At 38.5% G+C, this 22,658-nt stretch overlaps 1 protein-coding gene across 1 annotated transcript in view; it reads left to right on the top strand.

Annotated features, from left to right (window-relative positions):
- The window catches only part of NUAK1 (NUAK family kinase 1), a 78,243-nt gene that overhangs the window by 36,163 nt on the left and 19,422 nt on the right, over window positions 1-22,658 (top strand). Inside the window, exons 2-4 of the mRNA XM_089528028.1 lie at window positions 3,084-3,204; window positions 17,450-17,601; window positions 18,593-18,658. Coding sequence (XP_089384154.1) covers window positions 3,084-3,204; window positions 17,450-17,601; window positions 18,593-18,658 — 339 coding nt within the window. The remainder of the gene's footprint in view (window positions 1-3,083; window positions 3,205-17,449; window positions 17,602-18,592; window positions 18,659-22,658) is intronic.

Raw genomic sequence — 22,658 nt, 5'->3', positions numbered from 1 at the left:
TAATAATACTATGGAATTCTGGAATTTGTAGTTTTGTGAGCTATTTAACCTTCCCTGACAGAGAGCTCTGACTACAAACTACAAATCCCAGAATTCCATAGCTTTGAGTCATGTTTCCATGAGGAAATATTTGTAATAACTTGGCAATCATTGTGAAGAATACCTTGAATATTTAGGAGACATTAAATGTATGGTTAGCCCCCTGCTGGTTTTTAATGTGAATTATGGTGAATTAATTTGATATTATTTGATGTGGTATTACTTTATGTGATATTACTTTATTTTGTATCCAGTATCCTTCCGATGTTAGTATTAAAAAGAAATAAAAGTAGTAATTTTGCAAATATCAGTAAATTTACTGAATTTACATAAAACAATGGCAAGGTTTACTGGCAGAGAGGGTCATTGTACGGTAATGTGGACTACATAAACAGCCATGGGTCTGAACAAGTATATTATCTATGACCAAGCAAAGGGGAACTTGCCTTGTGTAAGAGTAATGTTCCTCAACTAATCTGATCATTTGGTCTTAAAAGAGCTTAATTGGGATTTTTTTTGACATCTTGCATTTTAAAACAAAATTTATTCAGGGCTGCATACTGTACGTAGATAGGTGCTTGCTGTCATCCATTCTCTCTATGGTTGGTTTATGTTTCATGATTTTTCCTGATTTGATCTCAGTAACCATTTATACACTTGCCTTTCACTGGCAATGCAAACTCCCATGCGGCTTTTAAACTGTGAATTTGTGATGCAAGTTTGTCTCTATTGTTTCCTCTGTTCTCACTGTTCCTTTTGGAAAGATGTCTAAGGAAGGATGCAGGAAGGATATGGTTATTGAATGATTGCATAAGTACTGTGCTGGACATGAAAATGCAGAGCTCAGAACAATGATAGCAGAAAGAACTATTTTCAGTTTCAACTTGAAATATAACTGCAGAATTTGTTGCATATGTTTTCATAGGGTGGGTCTACTTTCCCAAATGCATCTGATTCATATGTATTAGACACACCCTTTATCTGATGAAGTTGGCTCAGTGTATAAAAGATAATGCTACAATTTTCTTTCTTTTAGTGTCAAGGTTGCTACAAGATTTGCTTTGCAATTCTCTCCCTTTACTGAAAAATAGGAATGGGAAGGGCAGCTATGAAAGAGTTGGACAGGACCCTAAAGTGTAAATTCTGAACACCAAAGTGATGATTGTTCAAGCCATTGTATTACATCCATTGTATGGATGTAAGAGCTGGACAGTGAAAAAAGCTGATAGAAAGAAAATCAACTTGTTTGAGATGTGGTGCTGGGGTGCTGAGAATACCATGGACAGACAAGAAGACAAACAAATGGATTCTAGAACAGGTCAAGCCCAAATTATCCCTGGAAGCTAGGATGACTAAACTGAGGTTGTCATATTTTGGCCACATCATGAGAAGGCATGAATCATTAGAAAAGACAGTGGTGCTAGAAAGGGTAGAAGGCAATAGAAAAAGAGGAAGACTACATGCCAGATGGCTGGATTCAATCAAAGAGGTCACAGGGATAAGCCTATTGGACCTGAGCAGTGCAGTGGAGGACAGGAGGTCTTGGAGATATCTTATCCAGAGGGTTGCCATGAGTTGAGATCAATTCAAGGGTAGTTAACAACATTGTTCCTATGGTCACTTTTCCTTGCATTTTGTACTTAGTTCTGGTTTAATTGAAAACATTTATAGAATTAATTTGGGAATTGTTGTATGTAGAGTGTACATCAAGGGTCTAAAAACCCTAGAGGCACCAGATCCTGTTTGTTCTTACAAGCTAAGCAGGTTCAACCCTGATTATTACCTGGATGGGAGGCAGCGAACAGAGCATACCTTAACTTTCAGTTCATTCCATGTTCTCTCTGCATTACTGATGTGTATCTGTCCCTCAATGAAATATCGCAAAGAAAAAGCAGGGAAAAAACAGTATTGATGATTACATGCATGAGCTTATGAATAGTCTTTCAGGGTAGATATTTACTGATATATCCATAGAACCCTAAAATTGGAGGTGTCTTGTAAACCATGTAGTTCAATGCCATTTGGTGAAGGCTCACAAAGTAGCCCACAGATACACGCCTGTCACATCAAGATATTGCTAGGCTTTTTTGTTTTGACCTTTTGGGGCAAATTGAATGAGCATGTAAAAGCAGGTGGTCCTTTAAGTATTCCAGACCATAACTGTTCAGGCATTTTAAGGTGATAACCAGTGCTTCACTCTGAGTCTGAAACAAACCAGGAGTCCCAACAGGTCAAACATTAAGATATTGAATGCTTGGAATTATAGGCCCCAGTCCATACCCTGACTGAAACATTTTTCTGCACCAGCTGCACATTCTAAAAACAGTCACAAATTGGTGTCACCATACATCTTTCTTGATGCCTCTTGTTGGTTATGTAATAGGTATCACTGATTTGTACTTTATAAATTGATGGCACAATTTTTTGAATAGCAATTGCTTTGAATAGCTCAAGAAGAAAAGCATATATAATTATTCTATATTATATTGCAATAAACATTATTTTGTTCTGTTAAAACAAACAACTTTGGCCATTTTACAAATGTCATTGGTTTTTGCAGTTCCTACTCTTGTACTGTCTATGGATTGAAATCCTATATTGACTATGTGCTTAATTTCAAAACACCTCTCTTCTCCTTGTTACACTGCATCTTATGAATATTTGGGTAATGCATTGCAGTCATCACATGTGATTAGAATCTGTCATGAAAGCACCCTCAGAATGATGGATTAGGTCAAGAATTAGATTGGTCTAAATTTGTTGCCATCAGCTGACAACACTTTAATATAGAGCCCAAGTAGGCTAATTATGTACATTAGAATGCCATCTGTATAAAAATGAATGGCTATACAAATAAAGATCTCATACTTATTACTACTAGTTCCTGCTAGATCAACTACATTTGTTATAATGCAATAAAAAGCATTATTTTGCTCATTCCATGTTTTCCCAGCATTTAAGATCTGTATTTATTTTCTAAATTCTAATGGATTACTTTCATCTGCTTTGTTCTAAGAGTAATGCTTAATTTCCTGAATTTATAGGTTGCAATAAAATCCATTCGTAAGGACAAAATTAAGGATGAACAAGATATGGTTCACATCAGACGGGAGATTGAGATCATGTCATCTCTCAGCCATCCTCATATCATCACTATATATGAAGGTTAGTGACTGGTGTTATTTTCATCATGTATACCATTTATTCATTCATTTCTAAATTTCTCATACCCTTTTACATCAAGGTGACCCTGAAAATTTATTACATTGACATATATGGAAAGCTGCCTATTGGAATTACCATTAAAGCTGTTTTTGTATCTGTACCCTAAGCCCGCCAAGTTGATACAGTAAGGTGTACCAGACCATTATGGACTAAGGGAATTTGCAGAAACCAAATCAAGGGTTTGCTTTACTTTGCTATCAGGTTTTCAAGGAGCTATATAGGAGGGTGAATGAGTTCATATAGAGGACACCTTTCTTGCCAAAATTTATCACCAATAGTTCCCAATTTTGAAATATTGCCGTGTTCCTGTATTTTTTATTTGCCCCATTAGTGTGGAAGAGATGCAGCAGATGGTTGTCATGGTAACACCTCATTGGAAACTAGTTGCCTATAGTGACAGCTTTCCCACTAAGACTGAGTCAGGAAACTATGCTGCCAAACCTTGTTGGAAATATATATGCTGTTGTGTTAGAGGAACGTGTGAGCAAACTCACTCTCTCATAGTCAAATGGGGTGATCTCATGCCAGGTCAAGAATAGGCAAGTTGTTGCCTGTAGAAGTTGTTAGATTGCAACGTTCACAGCCATAGCCAAGATAGCTTGAAACCTTACTCTTTTTTAGACTGCAACTTCCAGTAGTTCAAAAAAGCAACTTTTTAGAGTCAGAATGATGAGTGAATCTAACAACAGATGTTGAGTAGGCCTATCAACTGGTATACCAAGGTAAACGTTCAAATGAAGGCCATATTCTTCATACACATAGTGAAAGGAAAAAATCCACCAACATTTTGTTGGAAATCAAGTTCATAACAGTCATGATACCACTACAGAGTACTATGGAATCCCAGTGAACTTTGTCTTCTCGGACTCTTTGGAGGGTGAGTACAACAGACATATGGTCATTGCTGTCTTGGTTCTTTAATGTCCACAGTCTGTATGTGTCATTGTGTGAATATGTGTGGCCTCATGCTAAATGAATGTCAGTAGGTGACAATTCATATGAAGTAGAGAAATTAAAAATAGGATCTTAGATGAAGAATTACTGTATTTGAAGTCCTACATTTTGAGTCCATTCAGGGTCCACCAAGGTTTAAGCCATGCATCATCTGAACAAGGGGAAAAGGGACCTTTTGACCCATGCAGACAAGGACTTCTCAGTTAAAGCTTTAGTTGGTAAGCCTACCAATTGAATCAGTTAAAATTTGTCCCTTAATGGAAACTCCATTCTTTGTGCTTATATATGATTTAAAGAAAAAGAAAAAAGGAATGACTTGGAATAGTGTTACAGTATCACATACTGAGTTATTCAAAAGCATATTCTGTTGAAAGTTGAAAGCAGATGAGTATCAGACTCCTTTATTAAGAAAAATATTAACAGGATTTGGAAACAGAGAAAGGGAGCGGTGCTGTGTCAGCATGTGCATTGCAAATGGAGCAAATATTCTGAATGTGAGCTGAGGCTTCCAGAAATGTGTCTCCTGCAAACTTTTGTCTTGCCTTTTGTTGTTATTCCCTAACAGCAGATTAAACTACTTAGCAGCCTGTGCCTCAGCAGAATTAGACATGCCTAAGCCTATTGATTTCAGTGGTGTGCTAAACTCTGCAAAGGACTGGGGTTGTACACTGACAGAATTGTACAAATAGCATTACACACTGTTAAGAACCCTTCGTTGACTACTTCTAGTACCTCTGTATCAGTTCTCTTATTATATTGTGAATTGGTCTTATAGCTAAATTCATTGTGTTAAGAAAATATTTTCCTCAACTCGTTTGTAATTTTCAGGCAGTATTCTCATGAAATTAATCAAACACTGCATAATATCATACTTCAGGACATAAGAAGTTATAAAAGGAGTAATGCCCTGTTATGTGCATTACTCTTTGTTATGTATTGAATTGTCACAATATATTTGCTTACAGAGTTGCTGGTTTCTGAGCACCTCAAATGGATACATAGCATGATCTTTGATTATCAGTCAATATTTTTGTATTTTGGTTTTATGCCACTATATCAGCCTGAGCATAGCAAGTCTCATCTAATTTTAGAAACTAAACAGAGCAAGACCTGGTTAGGACTGAGCTGGAGGCCACCAGGAAACATCAGGGATCTCCAAGAAGGCTTAGAAGAGTCCTTTCTGAAAGCCTGGGAATCTTGCCAATCAGAGTTGATAATACTGAACTAGATGAATGAATGGTCTGCTCAGTGTAAGGCAGTTTCTTATGCTTGCCTAATGCCAGAGACAATTTTCTGAAACTGCAAGAAATTTTGAGTATATCCATTGTGCTGTCTTTATTTCTGTGTTCTCCTTATCTCTACTTAAACATTTTATTTTATAAATGCTACCTAATGTCACCTCAGTGCATGTCCACTACACAGTAGTTTCCAAATTTTGATCCCCAGCCGTTATTAAACTGCAGCTCCCAGAAGCCCTGTCCACTGGCTATACTAGCTTCTGGGAGTTATAGTCCAACAACATTTGTTGACATATGTTTGGAAACCACTTCATTAGTTTGATAGAACTGCCCCCCTCCCAGCAACCCTCTGCTGCTTAAAACCCAGTTATAGAGGCTAACCAGTCTTCCTGAGTTTTGGAAGTGCACAGGAGGCTGCAGAGGGAAGGGGGATTGTTCCATATGGATCACACTGATAAAAGCAGTTGCATCAGCAAAACAACTCCATTGAACCTTGGCCTCATTTTAGCTTTTGAAAAGAAAGGGATTATCTAAAGAAGCAAAATACAGCAGACTGGTTTATTCATGCACCCTAAAGAAGCACCTACACAGAGTTAAGACTGAAGTGTTAATTAATGATGCTAAATAGGAGAAACAATGGATAGACACATGAACAACTGGGAATGCTTTTTTTTCCTGTTCAACTGTGCCTTTAAGGTCTTGTGTCAAGCTTTAATTCAGTGCTGAAGATCTTGTATAACTGTGCTTGGAAAACTGTGTTGTTGATGCAAGATCTTCAGTGCTGAATTAATGCCTGACACCAGATCTTAAAGACACAGTAGAGCCTTGCATACTCAGGCTGTGGCTTCGTTCTTTGAATCAGTCCATTTGTAATGCAGCCTTCTGTTTTTCCCACTGCTTCCCACTTTACAGAGCATTATCTTATTTTCTAATGAGCCATGTTGTCTTATGATATGTTAAAAGTACAACATCTTCAGTTTAATCATATTGTGTTATCATGAGTGTTCAGGCTCAATTTGAATGAGACCCATTTAAGAGGTCAATGTCAAGCATTAATTCAACACTTACTGTACTTGGAAAGTTACATAGAATCACACCAGTGGTAACACTATCATCTTCACCATCATACATTTTCACTTAATTTTGAAGTAATAAAGAGGGGAGTGGGAAGAAGAAAAGAGTAAAAGAAACAAAAGGACAGGAGAAAAATAATTAAAGGGAGAAATCTGATACATGGTAGAACAGTAATTATGGATCGCATATTGAAGTGTCGAGTTGAAGATTGGTCTTCCATCTGGGAAGACTGGAGACTACTGGTTAATTGATGCACTAAGTTTTGCTGGTGTGAGCACAGTTCTTTTGTGGGAAGGTCGTTATATCAGAATTTGAAACACGTGCTTCCCTTAAACAGGATCCATGTTTTGGTATCCTTTTGACCTTGTTTGGCTAAAGGTGATTAACCTCTGCATTTGTCAACTCAGTATCAACAGAAATCACCGGTTTTCAATGGTAGCCAAATCCACATGTATGTAAACAGGCTTTCTAGTTTCAGAATTCTTTCTGTAACTTGATCAAAATGAATTTATCTCCTGTATTATCTGAAAGAAGCAAACCCCCAGTTTGGAGTCAGAAGAAATTCCATCCTCTCCACAGGACTGTAATTGGCAGCCTTTTGACTGCAGCTGGAATGGAACTGCTTTCAAGTAATTTTTGAGGGCTGGGCGGATTAAGTTGGCTTTTCCAGAAGTGTTCTGATTTCCAGAGCATAATTTTTAACTTAAAAAGCAAAAGCCTTTCCTCTCCAAAACTTTTCCTCTCTCAAAATCTGTGTTCAACAGTTAAATCTTTGGATAGTAAACATTAATCTATGGACATGCTGACCTCAAAAAATGCCCTGTCTGGTAAAATTTTATACAGGTTTAAAACCTGAAGAGAATATAACCTGTACACCCTTATTCATGTGCAAGCCTACTAGCAAATTTATATGAGTTAATTTTGCTTCCAGATGGATGGCTTATATAACTACCAATCATAAGGCACTGTGCAGAAATTCCATTTTTTCCTCTTTAATGAGTGTTCAGTGACAAGAAAAAGGATGGAGAAAAGTTAGAAACATGGGGAGGAGGGAATGGAAGAGAGGAAAACCTTGTTCCTGCAAAAGACTCATCAGTCTAGTAAATAACATAGTGTCTGAAGAATAGTTTCAGCTGGAGAAATGTCCTCTATATGGTTCCATTGTGAAAAAATACAAGTGAAAAATACACTGATATAGTACAACACAAACGTGTAAGAAATGCATAAGTGCTGAGGCATGACTGAAAGGCTTGTTGCAGCAACCTTACTGAAGTGATACTGGGTCTGATCAGTGCCTTAGTGGGAGACTCTCTGGGATTCTGCCCCTGTAAATTGCCTTGGGATCCATAATGGAAGAAAGATGAGGCATTAATTAATATTTTGACATCAAAGGAATTTACTTTCACAGTGGGAATGATTTGCATTTCAATTAGTAGTGTGAAATCTAGTCCCCCATGAATTGAATATGCATATTATAATACTGAGCATGTAAATGTATGTGAAAATGGTACATTGAACTTAATTCCCAATGTTGCTATTCTGGATGTTAAAAATTGCAGACCTATATATATTTCACCCAGAATCAGAAGTCTTTTCACTGATGTCTGCAGGTTTAAAATGTTCATATAAATATAGCAAAAAACCCCAAAACAAACAAACAAAAAAAAGCACTGGACATGGAGTGCGTTTGAGATTTGCCACAATATTCCATAGGTCAATGACTTATTTGGTTACTTTTAGTAAGGGGTGAAGCAGACTGCTGGGAAAGCATGGCCTGAGGCTGCTCCAGCTACAAGCTGATCAGGTTTGTGGTGACCACATGGCCTGCTCTGAAAGTCATGCCGCCAGGAGCTGGATTATCTCAGCTCCTTTTTGCATCAGTCTAAAGGACTGGAGTCCAGCCTCTGCGCAGCTTCTGGTCGCATTGGAGATGTGTGTCGTATAAATGGCACGCCTTCAGTGCAGCCAGAAGCTGCTTCTTTGGGTCAATGTGTCTTGGGCCTATGAGTACCATCTACTAACTGTTCTTTGTTTTGTGCTTTCACATTATTTCTGACTTATGGTGACCACAATGCAGAGTTTTCTTGGCATGATTTGTCAGATGGCATTTGCCATTGGCTTCTTCTGAGGCTGAGAGTATGACTTGCCCAAGATTGCCTGCTGTTTCCCATGCCCACTCGGGTTTTGAACTATGGTCTCCCAGAGCCCTAGTCCAGCACTTTTATTTCCACTTTTGTCATATATATGTGTGTGTGTGTGTGTTGTGTGTGTGTGTGTGTGTTTACATTTTGTAAACACCGAAGATTACAGGTAGTGTATCCTTTATCTGGTATTGTGAAATCTAAAGCACTCCAAAACCTAAACTTTTTGAGCTACAGCACAAGCAGCATAGTATGTACCTGTACTCTTATTTGTGAGGCTTGAGACCTGGCTGGAGAGAAGTGTGAGGATCTGTGAAATCACAGGAATCCATGTCTCTTGCCATTTCACATATCCTCAGTCGATCTCCAGCTTCATTGTGTCTTTAAAATACTATGAGCCAGAGCTGCTTAGGCCTCATACATTTGTTTTTTTCACCCCAGGAATCCTTTCAAACCGGCAGTAAAATAAAATTCAGAAAACATGTTTTATAATGCCTGAATACGTTTTATGATAAGGGTGGGTAAAGTGTGGGTCCCCAGATGTAGCTGGTCTGAAATTCACAGCATTCCTCACCATTGCTTGCTGGGAATGAGGAATTCCCAGCATTCCTCACCATTGCAGTTCCCAGCATTCCTCACTATCTGCTGCTGGAAATTGCAGTCACACAACACTTTGTCCACCTGTATTTTCTGGGATTGTGTTAAGACAATATCAGTTGTCTCTTAATATGATTTTATTGTTTTGAACTACTTTGAAATAATTACGATGCAAAAAGATTTATATAAATATTTTTACATGTTAGCCTGCTGTAGCAAAGCTCCCAGAGAAAATTTTATTATGACACAAGCCTCTACAGACTCAGCCTACTTCTCTAAATGATAGGGTCAAGAAATGGTGATGCCAGAATAAAGTTATTGGGCCATAAGAAGCCATAAAACACCTTGATACATAGATAAAAAAAAGATTAACTTTGTCAGGATCTGCTAAGATTTCAGGTCACTGTGACATGCTTGTGAATACTGGAACAACTTGGACCAGTCCTATGGTTTATTTTTCTTCACCTGCTTACTGCCTTCAATACTGATATCTTATAAAAGGTGGCTCTCCTGCCCTTAGAAAAAAGCTAAGGTTATTTGAAATATTGAGTGTATGTGTTGTAGATCATATTGCCATATCCAAAATCTCAAGGACACATAAATGTTCATGAGTTAAATGCAAATTCATGAAAAGAAGCATCATAACTACTGCCAAACTATGAGAAGAAAAGTTGTACCTAACGGCATTTTACTTCCTTGTGTATTAAAATGTAGCAAAGCATTCTGAGTTTTGATATTGCCAGCCCTATGATGGGATGATAGGCTCATTATGGTTCCCCCCCCTCCGACTTTGAATACAACCATGACTGATAAAGAAAATTATCTCAGAGAAGTGAGTATGTGTTTGTGTGTTTTAACTTCATAGTATCTAGTTGAGATAGTTACTGATTTTCACAAAGACAGAAAAGAACATTCTCTCTGGCCACAACTGGAAACCGTTCTTAACATCTAAAATCTACTGCATCCTATCTATCACATCTATATGGGGAATATTTCTATTATTTATTCATTTAACAAAATAAATAATGGAAATACTTTCCACAGTTGTGAATAGAATATTTCTTCTGTAACTGAAGAGCTTCCTTAGATGATTATAGTGAATGGAAAGGTTATTCTATCCTAGTCCCTAAAATTAAAGACAAACTCACTTACTGCTCTGATTTGACTGACCTTTAATAAAAGAGCACTTTGTATTGTTGCAAAGGTACTTCTGTCTGCTGCTGTAAGGAGGGTAATAAAAATACCACTTTATGGAAAGACACCAGATGGAAGGAATGTCAACACACTGGAACTAATTTAGGAGATTGCTCTGATATAGAGCAAAGGCATGAGGAGAATTCAGATGGTTCCAACGTGAAGAGATTGGCTGCCTCTCTTAAAACAACAAACTAAAATTCTTATCCTGAGGCTACATGTAAATGGAAAGCAATCAGCCCTCAAGGTGGATCTCCATTTTTTTTAAAAAAAATAGTGTACAACTATATCTCTCAGTACCTCATCAAAATAAAATGGGATGTGTGTTTACTTTCATTCTGTCTTAGCTGTATGCAAACAAACAGTTGTAAAGATTTTAGCCAAGTAGTAAAAAAAAGTAGGCAAAACAATGTGGAAGGTTTTTTTTTTTTTTAAATTGCTTCTCTTACAGTATGTGTTTCCACCAGCAGTATGCATGTACAGTTTTTATCTTTTCACATTAAAAAAACCATAAATTGCTTTTGATATGCATCCTTGTTGATTAGCAAGAATATTTTAATATGGTTATTTTCCTTCACTGGGTGCTGTGAGTTTGAGAGTTTGAAACAGGCAGATAAGGCAGGAAGTCTCTGTGCTGGTAAAGTCCTCTATTGAGTGTTGAACTCTGAATAGAAACTGAGCTCATCATTTCAAGCCTTCTAAATATAGTAAAGTAGACAGATTACATCCAGGAGTTATTATGATAGTAGTACAGCCTGCAATGGAGAATAATGGTTTGAGAAAGATGGTGTTACAAATGTACTTCGGCTGAGCCACAAGAACTGATGTTTCCTCCCAGCTTTAGGTTTTCTTTATATTAATAAAATCTCACACCAAAAGACATTTAAATAAACTGTTTAGAAACAAGGAATAAAAGGAAAATGCATGCCCCATATCAGAATAAACAAATTTGTTTTTATGAATCAATGGGTGTAAGTAAAAAATATTGAGTGTCTGAGTATACATACTCTTTTCTGGTTGCCTAAACCCAACATTGTGCTGCCAGCATAACACCAGGGTGGTGGAATTTGTGTCCTTTCCCACCAGCTCTCTTGTGCAGGTTTTTTGGTAGCCAGTTTTTGGGTTGCATGGGAGCCAGAGTTCGGACTGAGTTAGGCATAGCACGGGCCATAGGCCACATGCAGCTCTTAGGATATGTGAGTGCAGCCCCAAAGCTCCCTGACTATTTTTGTTTATTTTGAGGGGTTAATTTTTGTTATTTCCTTACCCCTAAATCACCCAGAATGTGCCCAAACCACAGCAGCTTGCTTCCACTGACCTGCCAAAGCCCCGTGAACCTTCCCCAAATACAAAATAAATCTTAAAAATCAGCCCCAAAATGGCTCAAATCGTGGCTGGAAGTGACATCATGTCACTTCACAGTGCTGAAACATGCTGGTGCAGTCCACCAGGAGGCACAGGGTGGGAAAATGGCTTGCCCCTTGTGCACTTGCCCATGCTTCAGTTAGTTTTATGTTTTGTTTCAGTTTTGTTTCCACTAGCAGAATTCCAGTGCTGGATCCAGCTCATAAAGATTTGGAACATTTTGGGAAGTTTGTGACATTGGTAGCAGCATATATATATATATATATATATATCACACATCTTGCAAGAATATTCTGGGATGTAGTTTCATTAAAATTGTGAGGAGTGGCTTTAATACTGTTTCAATGCTTTCATAAGGTTCAGTTGTTACATACTGTATTATCATTTTTAGTTGCTATGCACAACCTTGTGAGGAAGTTTTCTCAAGATGACAGAGCCAAAGAACACACCAAAGCCAGGAAGATCATTCTTGCTCAAGTAAATGTTCAAGCCCAGCCCAAACAGGAAGCTTTTGATAAATCTTTCTGTCTAAAAGGGCCCAGTGGCCAGCCTCAGAGGATGGCTTGGCCTGAGAGGATTGGACCAGTCCAGACACTGGGATACCCTGAAACTATAGTTCTAGTGCAGATATGGGAAAGTGGGCTACATATACAACTCAAGTGTGTTTTTGTGGCCCCCAAGAGCCCCACACTCCATTTTTCCATCCAGATTGCTTCTCAACATTCATGGGGGGCAGAAAGAGAAGTAATTTTGCCACATTTTCTCCAGGGCATTTTAAGCCAAAAAGGAACCTTTTCTTGCAATAGAACATTGCTTTAATCCCAGGATTCTCCCAGAGATGTCTCAGAGAGGGCTGGAAGCATGACAGAATTGCTCTCCACTGTGGGGTTGTAGCCTTCCAAGGTCCCTTGAAAATACCGACGTGGCCCCCAACTCCAGTCATTTACACACTACTGTTGTAATGGCTTGCCACAATGGATAGCTATATGCAGAGCTGTAGATTCCCAGTTTTAACCTTTCTGGAAAGATTTAATTTCTAGAGAATGGGGATTACAGACCTGCCCTAACTCCCTGTGCAATTGCTGTAAGAGCAAAACTTCACCCTGGAAAAGAAATAGTCTCCAGTGGTCTTCATTCAGTGAAATACCTCTGTGAAAGAAAGTTTTGTGAGAATTTACAGGACTCTAGGGAAAAAGGAACAAGCAACATTCATAAAACATCCATTTTGAACCATCTGCCATATGTCAAAATCACTGATACCATGACACTGACCCCCTAGTCAGGTTAGCTTTTCTTTGTCTAGGATTTCCATTTTAGTAAGCAGACGCACATTATTAAATTTGTTTTTTGTGAAGTAGGTGGTGGCAGCAACTTTACAGAACTACTTTAGAAGCTTGTCGAGCTTTAGCACAACCTGCTTTAGAGTATCAGGTCATAAGTCAAGTGCAGTAAATTACAATGCAAGCTAAATAGCTAGGTTAAAATTTTAAGTCTTAATGGTTTGGTTTATTTGGTTCATTATTTTTGTAATAAATAATAGTACAAATACATTTATATTGGTGTTCAGGCAATATCAACACTTCTCTCAATGCAGTGTTAGGAAAATATGGCATATCATGATCATTGGTGTGATACGCTATTAGAGATGTGATGAAAAAGCCCTAAATGGCTTGGGCCCAGGATACCTGAAGGACCGCCTCTCCCCATACATTCCGTCCCGCACCCTCAGAACATCTGGGCAGCAACTACTTAGGGTTCCCGGGGCCAGGCTTGTCTCCACTACTAGGAAGACATTTTCCATCGCCGCCCCGGCCCTTTGGAACACGCTGCCCATAGAGCTCCGCTCGGCCAGCTCCCTGGCCCAATTTAAAAGGGATCTGAAGACCTTCCTTTTTGGTAATGCATTCCCCGATTAAGATGTCCTATAGACATCCTTCCTCTTCACTGGCAAGAGGACTGGCTAACTCGGGGCTTTTCTGTTTTTATTGTAATGTTTTTGATGTTTTAATGTAATGTTTTTTAAAATGCTGTAAACCGCCCTGATCTGAGGAAGGGCGGTATATAAATAAAAAATTTATTATGATTATTTATTATTTTATACTAATGTTAGATAATGGGAAGTGCTTCTCCAGATTTGGACCTGTTGGGGAGAGACCTTAACTCTGTGGTAGAGCACCCACTTTACATGTATACAAGTCCTAAGTTTGATTCTTATTGTCACCGATTGAAGGATTTCAGGTAACAGGGCCAAGAGAAATATGTGCCAGAAATTTTAGAACGTTGTTTCCAATCAAGCAGGTAGAACTTGGGTAAATCATCTTATTAAATCTAAGGTAGTTGCTAGTATATTCTTCTATAATAATGCATGTTTGATACATCTAAAAAGAAATTAATTAAATCAGTGGTTTGTTCCAGTAAAAATAGAAAGTGAGTGTATTTGTAAAAGACTGAGGTCCATAAACAAAGCTTAGATGGCCATCTCTTAGGAGTGCTTTAGCAATGTATTCCTTTATTATAGGGGGGTTGGAACAAATGGCTCCTGCAGTCTCTTCTAACTCTGTGATTCAGTACTCAAATATTTCAGCCAGTGACTGTTTCTTTCCCTCTTTCTCCCCCCTCCCCCGCTCTCTGTGCCTTCAAGTTGGCTATTGACTTATGGAAACTGCATGAATTTTATAGGGTTTCTTAGGCAAGGGATGCTCAGAGGTGGTTTTGCAAGTTCCTTCCTCTGAAATATAGCCTACAGCACCTGGTATTCATTGGTAGTCTCTCACTCAAGTACTGTATTTTCTGACGTATAAGACTACTTTTTAACCCAGGAATATCTTCTCAAAAGTCGGGGGTCATCTTATATGCCGAGTGTCGTCTTATGGGGCAGGTGCTGAAAATTCCGAGCTGGACTGGAGAATCTGCGGTTGCCGCATATAGTGGGGGGAGTTAAAAAACAGCCGCGGCCATATCCCCGCCGTATGTGGCGACCATATGAAAGCAGCAAGGGTGGCACTTTACAAGTACGGTAGAAGAAAATCCATTCACCAAGATTTGTGGAAAGAAGTGACTTAATACAGTCCCGATGACAAGGTGAGGGGGCGCCTCACCGGGGAGGAGTAAATGAAGGGTGGAGCAAGCTGCAGGCATCGAGGATGCCCGGAGTATGGAAAAAACAGCCGTGTTTGCACTACTGCTCTGATAGTCTTGGAGACAGGGAGGGCTGGGCAGGCGGGGAGAGCTGGCCAATCCAAGCAGGCTTTGTATACAACAAGTTTTCCTGCTAAGTACCTGCATGTCATAAGCATTTGAATTAAAATTACCATATTAAAATCAAATCTGATGTTTTTTAAATTTTTATTTGGTGTGCATTGGAAGAGGGGTAGTCTTATACGGTGAGTATATCCCAAACTCTATATTTTAACTGGAAAAGTCGGGTGTCGTCATATACGCCAGAAAATATGGTACTATTCAGAACTAACCTGGCTTTGCTTCCAATATCAGATAGGATGTGGTGCGTTTAGGATATTTAGGCCCATCAGCTAGTGACTACTGTCCATATATTTTGTTTTGCTTTTGGTATGTGCTGTCAAGTCAGTTTTGAGTAACAGCCACCTTATGAATGGCAGACCTCAGTGAGCTATAGCATCAACTGCTCTGCTCAGATCATGTAGACTCAGAACCATGGCTTACTTTGTTGAATCAATCTATCTGTCTTCCAGTTTATTATGCTAATATTTATTATTGGTATTATTTTTTCATGAGTTCTGTCATTTTATGATACATCTAAAGTATGATTAGCCCCATTTCTGTTTGCTTGGCTTCTAGTGAGAGTTTGTTATATAAACATATAACAAAATATAGCCATATATTTTGTTATATAAATATAAAACTTCAGCATAATTAGGTTGGGCATTGTGCCAATATATCATTCTGAAAAAGTAAGATTTTTTTCTGTCCCTATGCAATATATCTCTGCTGATTTGTTAGAGACTATGTCATTATCATTGTACAAGCCATTCTTGTTATGTAAGGGGTACGGCTATTTTAATAATGTTAATTCAATCCTAGAGAATTTTAGCCTATCGTATTTGGATGCTGTAATGTAATTCATCCAGAAACAGCTCACAAGGTTTCCAAAGTTCATTGTTAATGAGGGTGAAATTACTGGAACGAATCAGTCCCTCATAAGCAGTAAGGGGGTGGACTAGTCAACAGCAGCTAGTGTTTATCTGGCTGCTTTCTATCACCCTCCCCCCTCTTTCTTATACACACACACACACACACACAGAGATTGGAATGGAAAGAATATCATTACTATGTCTTGTATAACACAGTGATAAAGTGGGAAGAGATTTATGACAAAGACTCAGAAAGAATGCAACTGCAGTTTCAATTTTTAGACCTCCATCTTTGTATTTAATATTCTTTAAATGCCCATGGGGAGAACTCTACTGTGGTTGTTTTTAAAGCAGTGTACCAGTTGCGCTAAAACTACTTATATCAAGTTTAGGATAATCTCATTAATTCAGAAAACCTGCCAAACACAATCTTACCTTTACAAGGCATCTCTGTACGTGAATGCAGTGATAGAGAATGCATGCAGAAGTGAAAAAATATATATACACATCCGATGGAAGATTCCTCCCCCCAAGTATCCAGTGGATATTGTAGGCAGAATAAAAGTAAATATTTTGTAGTGGCTAAGACAATTGAAAAGTGATCAGACTGAATTATCATTTGAGATTATTTGTTTCTTTTAGGAAATATATATGCTCTGCTTTTAAGACTTAAGGCCTATTGGAATGGCTATCAAATGTAAAATAATAAAGCACTAATATATCCATATGTACCAGTAGCTTAAAATTAAGAACTTACTTTTATTTTTCTCAGCTTTTTTTTGAAAAAAATGAGATGCTTTATGCATATTTTTAATTTTCTTTTTTATTTTTATGCAAAGCATCAGCAAGCAATATATGCCTTGTATATATGGATTACATACCTGTGCATGAAATACTTGGGATTTCTCCCTGTTATGACTATATGTTGAAGGAGAAATGGGAGTGCCTTATTTCCAGTTGGCTCATTTTTGCTTTCAGTTGGGAATCTGATTACTTGACTAGAGAAGTCAAGTACTATATTGCTATTTCAATATATTCCTATAGTACTTTATGTCATCCATATAAACTATGTAATCTCTTGCCTTGTGTGAGTAATAATCACCATTAGGCAACAAACTTATTTGTTTGTTTTCCTGATTTAAAGGTCTATTGGCAACAAAGTACATACATAAGACAGAAAGAGCATGGAAGTGCAAGTGTTTATAATAAATGGAAAGAATGTACATTTTATGACAAAATGTGTTAAAATATGAATTTTTGCACAGAACATGTAAAACTACAGATTTAAAACAGCAAATTAGCACACAAAAAGAATGGAACAGACTTATGCACTTTTGAAAAAGGCACAGATTAGAAATAGACTATCCCTGTAAGCGAAAGATGTTGGCAGCAGTAGGGTGGGGTTGAAGAGAACAGGAGTGTTCTCCATTACTTCAAATCTTATTATGTTTGTTCATATGTGTTTAATTCTTAAAGGTATTGAATTAAATTGTAAGGATTTTTCTGTTTGCAGTATTTGAGAATAAAGATAAAATTGTGATCATCATGGAGTATGCAAGCAAAGGAGAATTGTATGATTATATCAGTGAAAGGCGAAGGCTGAATGAAAGGGAGACACGACACTTTTTCCGGCAAATTGTCTCTGCTGTGCATTACTGCCATAAGGTGAGTCATGTTAACAGATGGCACATTCATGTTTCCTATATACCCCAATGATTGTGTGCTGAGAGCCAAAATTATTTAATAGCGGCTGAAGATGCAATACAGTTAAGGTCTAAAGTGATCAGATACTATGGATAATGTTTGGTGGAGGCTTCCTAACAAAACTTAACAAGGCTCTTTATTGCTTTGTAAATTCCTCAAATACACTACCTCTAGTATATGTGGTGGAGGGAGCACAATACATACAAAAATATTCATACTTGCAGTTCCAAATGGGTATGTATCATTCCTTTGACCTCACTTTGTAGTGAAAAATTAGAGTTCTGAATCCCTTCATACAATTTTTTTTTTAAAAATCAACTTTTTAAAAGGCTCCTAAAGTGGGGTGTAATCTGTGTAACTTTAAAGATTTTTTTTTATCTGTGGCCTGACTATAACAGATTTAAATCTTTTCGCCTGGCATCTTTTTTTTTAAAAGACTAGGTTGCAGGTTTTCTACTTTATATCACAGAAAATCACCAGCACATTTCTATGTATTTTAATATCAATGAAACTGTAGCAAGCATAGCTTGTTAGTCTCAGTTTTAACATTTGAAAGGAAGAGCCTTTCATGCCTAAAAGGCCAGCTGTAGAACCGGACCTTTTATAATGACTAACTTAACACTGAGAGTGAGAGTGATTTTCTGGTGTATGGGAAGCATATATTACCTTCACACAGTAAGAGAAGGATTGGGTTTGGAATTAAGTTCCAAAAAGAGTTCCCCTGATGTTTTACAGGTTTTGTGGGAGGACAGATTCCAGCCATTCTTCCCTTAGCTACACAGCAAGTGACTAATACATCTTCTGTCACCAGTTACTAGGCTGCAAGTGGTAGGACTGCAGTATAAATGCAAAGACCACCCTGATGGTTTGCCTCTTTAATTCATTCAATATAAGCCCCCCTACAAATTGCTCTCTGTCCATCCTTACATTCTTCTTTTTTCCCCCATTTCAGAATGGCGTTGTCCATAGGGACCTAAAACTGGAAAATATTCTTCTTGATGACAATTGTAATATTAAGGTAAATTCTTTTCTGTTTTGTCTGTGTATTTTTGAACCTTTTACATTGTCACAGAAACCAATGCAAAACCTGAACAAATGGGATGTAGAGACTATTTTTACGTATCTGCATACTTTGCCTGACCCATTCCATCTGAAGACATTATACGGACACCATAATTTTAACATTAAACTGAGTTCTGATACCTTCCCTCTCCTACTTCCCAAGATGTTCCTGAGGAAGAATTTTGAAGAGCTCTAGAGCTCTCAAAAATTTGTACATATTTAGGTTTTAAAATTATAATGTGGAGGTAAGGGAATGTGTTCTCTCCCCCCCCCCCCCCTTTTCAGGGGGAACAATAGCAATCAGCAGGCAAACAGTAGAATCTCAGCATAAGATGATTTACTTCACAGATGGTATTTTTGCTAGCTGCTGGGACCATGAAAAAGTTCTTGGCCTATGAGGTTCAAGTGCTTTCTCTTGAGTACTCTGAACATCCTTTTGATCATGACTGAAAAATAAGCAAATCCAGTTTCAAAATAAACTCAAGCATAGCACATGTCGTTCATTAGGAAGTGGCCTTAGAACTCCAAGCACAATGATAGCTTTCAGATTGGCTTTTTGTGATGTCATAGTTATGACAAAAATCCTTAGTGAAAGCATGGGAATGACCTTTTCATTTTTTGCTGGAAAAAAAGGATGACTATGATACAAGATATGTGATGCTGTTCTGGGAACAGCACAAATTTCCCTGTTTTTACCTTCAGCTGTTTAAAACTCAGAAAGTGTTTAATTATCTAATAGATTTTCCTTACTTTGGTAGCTGATTTCCCAGAGTGTGGTTTGAAGGCACATACTGCAACATTGCTAACACAAAGACATAACTGGAATAAAATCTAAAACTTGACCATTATACATTCATATGCAATGTGTGATTTCCTCCATGTTTCTTTTGTCATAATATTTACCATGCAATCTTCAATAAAATATAATCGGGGATTTTTAGAATTAGCAATTTAATTCTATGCATGTACTCTTTTATTTTGTGGGATGCGGTGGCTCAGGGGTTAAGATGCTAGCTCTGATAATTGCAAGGTTGGCAGTCCAAGACCGAAGTGCCGCATGATGGAGTGAGCTCCCACCACTAGTCCCAGCTTCTCCCAATCTAGCAATTCAAAAGCATGTAAAATGTAAGTAGATGAATATCAATAGCAAGTCCATTTCTATACTGCTTATCAGTGTACTTAAAGAACTCCCTAAGCGGTTTACAAAGTGTAAGCTGATTGCCCCCCAACAAGCTGGGTACTCATTTTAGCAACCTTGGAAGGATGCAAGCCTGAGTCAAGCTTGACCCCCCTTGGCTGGGATTGACCTCGCAACCTTATGGTTTCTGAGTGAGTGGCTGCAGTACAGGCATTTAACCACTGTGCCACCAGGGTTCACATCATAGGTATCACTTTGGTGGGAAGGTAACAACATTCCATGCAGTCATGTTAGCCACATGACCATCAGAGTCATCTTTGGCTCTTCAGCTTAGTAAAGGAGATGAGCACTGCCCCCTACAGTTGGACACAACTTGACAATCTTGGAAAAGAGAAAACCTTTACCTTTTTACTCTTTTATCTTTTTTTAAATGATATTTTTGCAGTGCCATTATAAATATTAAGCCCTCCCATGAGCTTCCAGAATAGGGCAGTCTTTGACAATGTTACACTGTCCACGTGACTTGTATCTATTTCCCCTGTGGCTGGGATTCCAAAACTTGTTCTTTTTCCTGATTTAGGTCTGATGCCTATTCTGATTTAACCCACTGACTTATCTTTTGCTTTGTAAGTTTGTAATACAGTGGAAAGGAGAAGCCAGGCAGAGTCAGTCACGCATCCTAGACTTTAGGAGAGCGGATTTCAGTAAACTTAGAGAAGTATTGAGGGCGATTCCATGGTCAGAAATACTAAAAGATAAAGGAGTTCAGGACGGATGGGACTTTCTCAAAAGGGAGATACTGAAGGCACAATTTCAAACAGTTCCAGTGAGAAAGAAAAACGGGAGGTGTCTCAAGAAACCAGGATGGATGACTAAGGAACTTTCAACCAAGCTAAGTTTGAAACGGAACATGTATAAGAAATGGAAAAAGGGGGAAATCACGAAAAAGGAATTCAAAGAAATAGCAGGCATGTGTAGGGGTAAAGTCAGAAAAGCCAAAGCGCAGAATGAACTCAGGGTTGCTAGAGAGGTTAAGAACAATAAAAAGGGCTTTTTTGGATATGTCCGCAGCAAGAGGAAGAAGAAGGAAACGGTAGGGCCACTGCGTGGAGAAGATGGCAAAATGCTAACAGGAGATAGAGAAAAGGCAGAATTACTCAACACCTTCTTTGCCTCAGTCTTCTCAGAAAAGGCAAAGGGTGCTCAACCTGAGGATAATGGAGCAGAGGACAGAATAGGGGAATTTCAGCACAGAATAAGTAAAGAGATAGTAGAGGAACACCTTGTTAATCTAAATGAATTTAAGTCTCTGGGACCAGATGAACTCCATCCAAGGGTATTAAAAGAACTAGCAAAAGTAATATCGGAGCCATTGGCAATCATATTTGAAAACTCCTGTAGAACAGGAGAGATCCCAGCAGACTGGCGAAGGGCAAACGTTGTCCCCATCTTCAAAAAGGGGAAAAAAGAGGATCCCAACAATTATCGTCCAGTTAGTCTGACATCAGTTCTAGGAAAGATTCTGGAGCAGATCATTAAACAGAGAGTCTGTGAACATCTAGAAGGCAATGCCATAATCACAAAAAGTCAACATGGGTTTCAGAGAAACAAGTCATGCCAGACAAATCTAATCTCTTTCTTTGATAAAATTACCAGCTTGGTAGATGAAGGGAATGCTGTGGATATAGTATATCTTGATTTCAGTAAGGCCTTTGACAAGGTTTCCCATGACATTCTTGCAAACAAGCTTGTAAAATGTGGGCTAGACAAAGGAACTGTTAAATGGATCTGTAATTGGTTGACCGGCCGAACCCAAAGGGTGCTCAACAATGGCTCCTTTTCATCCTGGAGAGAAGTGACCAGTGGGGTCCCACAGGGCTCTGTCCTGGGCCCAGTGCTATTCAACATCTTTATCAATGACCTGGATGACAGAATTGGGAGCATACTTATCAAATTTACAGATGACACCAAATTAGGGGGAATAGCTAATACCCCAGAGGACAGGATCAAGATTCAAAATGACCTGAATAGACTAGAAAGCTGGGCCAAAGCTAACAAAATGAAATTCAACACAGAGAAATGTAAGGTATTGCACTTAGGGCGGAAAAATAAAATGCACAGATATAGGATGGGGGACACCTGGCTGAATGAAACTACGTGTGAAAGGGATCTAGGAGTCCAAGTAGACCACAAGTTGAACATGAGTGAACAGTGTGATGCGGCAGCTAAAAAGGCCAATGCTATTTTAGGCTGCATCAATAGAAGTATAGTGTCTAGATCAAGAGAAGTAATAGTGCCACTGTATTCTGCTTTGGTCAGGCCCCACCTAGAATATTGTGTCCAGTTTTGGGCACCACAATTTAAAAAGGATGTGGAGAAACTGGAGCATGTTCAAAGGAGAATGACTAAAATGGTGAAGGGTCTGGAAATCATGCCCTATGAGAAATGAGTTAAGGGAGCTGGGGATGTTCAGCCTGGAGAAGAGAAGGTTAAGAGGTGATATGATAGCACAGTTTAAATATTTGAAGGGATGTCATATTGAGGAGGGAGCAAGCTTGTTTTCTACTGCTCCAGAGAACAGGACCCGGAACAATGGATGCAAGCTACAGGAAAAGAGATTCCACCTCAACATTAGGAGGAACTTCCTGACAGTAAGGGCTGTTCGACAGTGGAATGCACTTCCTCGGAAGGTGATAGAGTCTCCTTCCTTGGAGGTCTTTAAACAGAGGCTGGATGGCCATCTGTCAGGGATGCTTTGATTTGGATTTCCTGCATGGCAGGGGGTTGGACTGGATGGCCCTAGTGGTCTCTTCCAACT

The sequence above is a fragment of the Sceloporus occidentalis genome, unplaced genomic scaffold (assembly GCF_023333645.1).
Source record: "Sceloporus occidentalis isolate IW3139 unplaced genomic scaffold, rSceOcc1.0.p SCAF_5, whole genome shotgun sequence".
Classification (NCBI taxonomy): Eukaryota; Metazoa; Chordata; class Lepidosauria; order Squamata; family Phrynosomatidae; genus Sceloporus; species Sceloporus occidentalis.
Note: the sequence above shows the minus strand (reverse complement) of the source record. Positions and strands in the feature narration are given on the sequence as shown.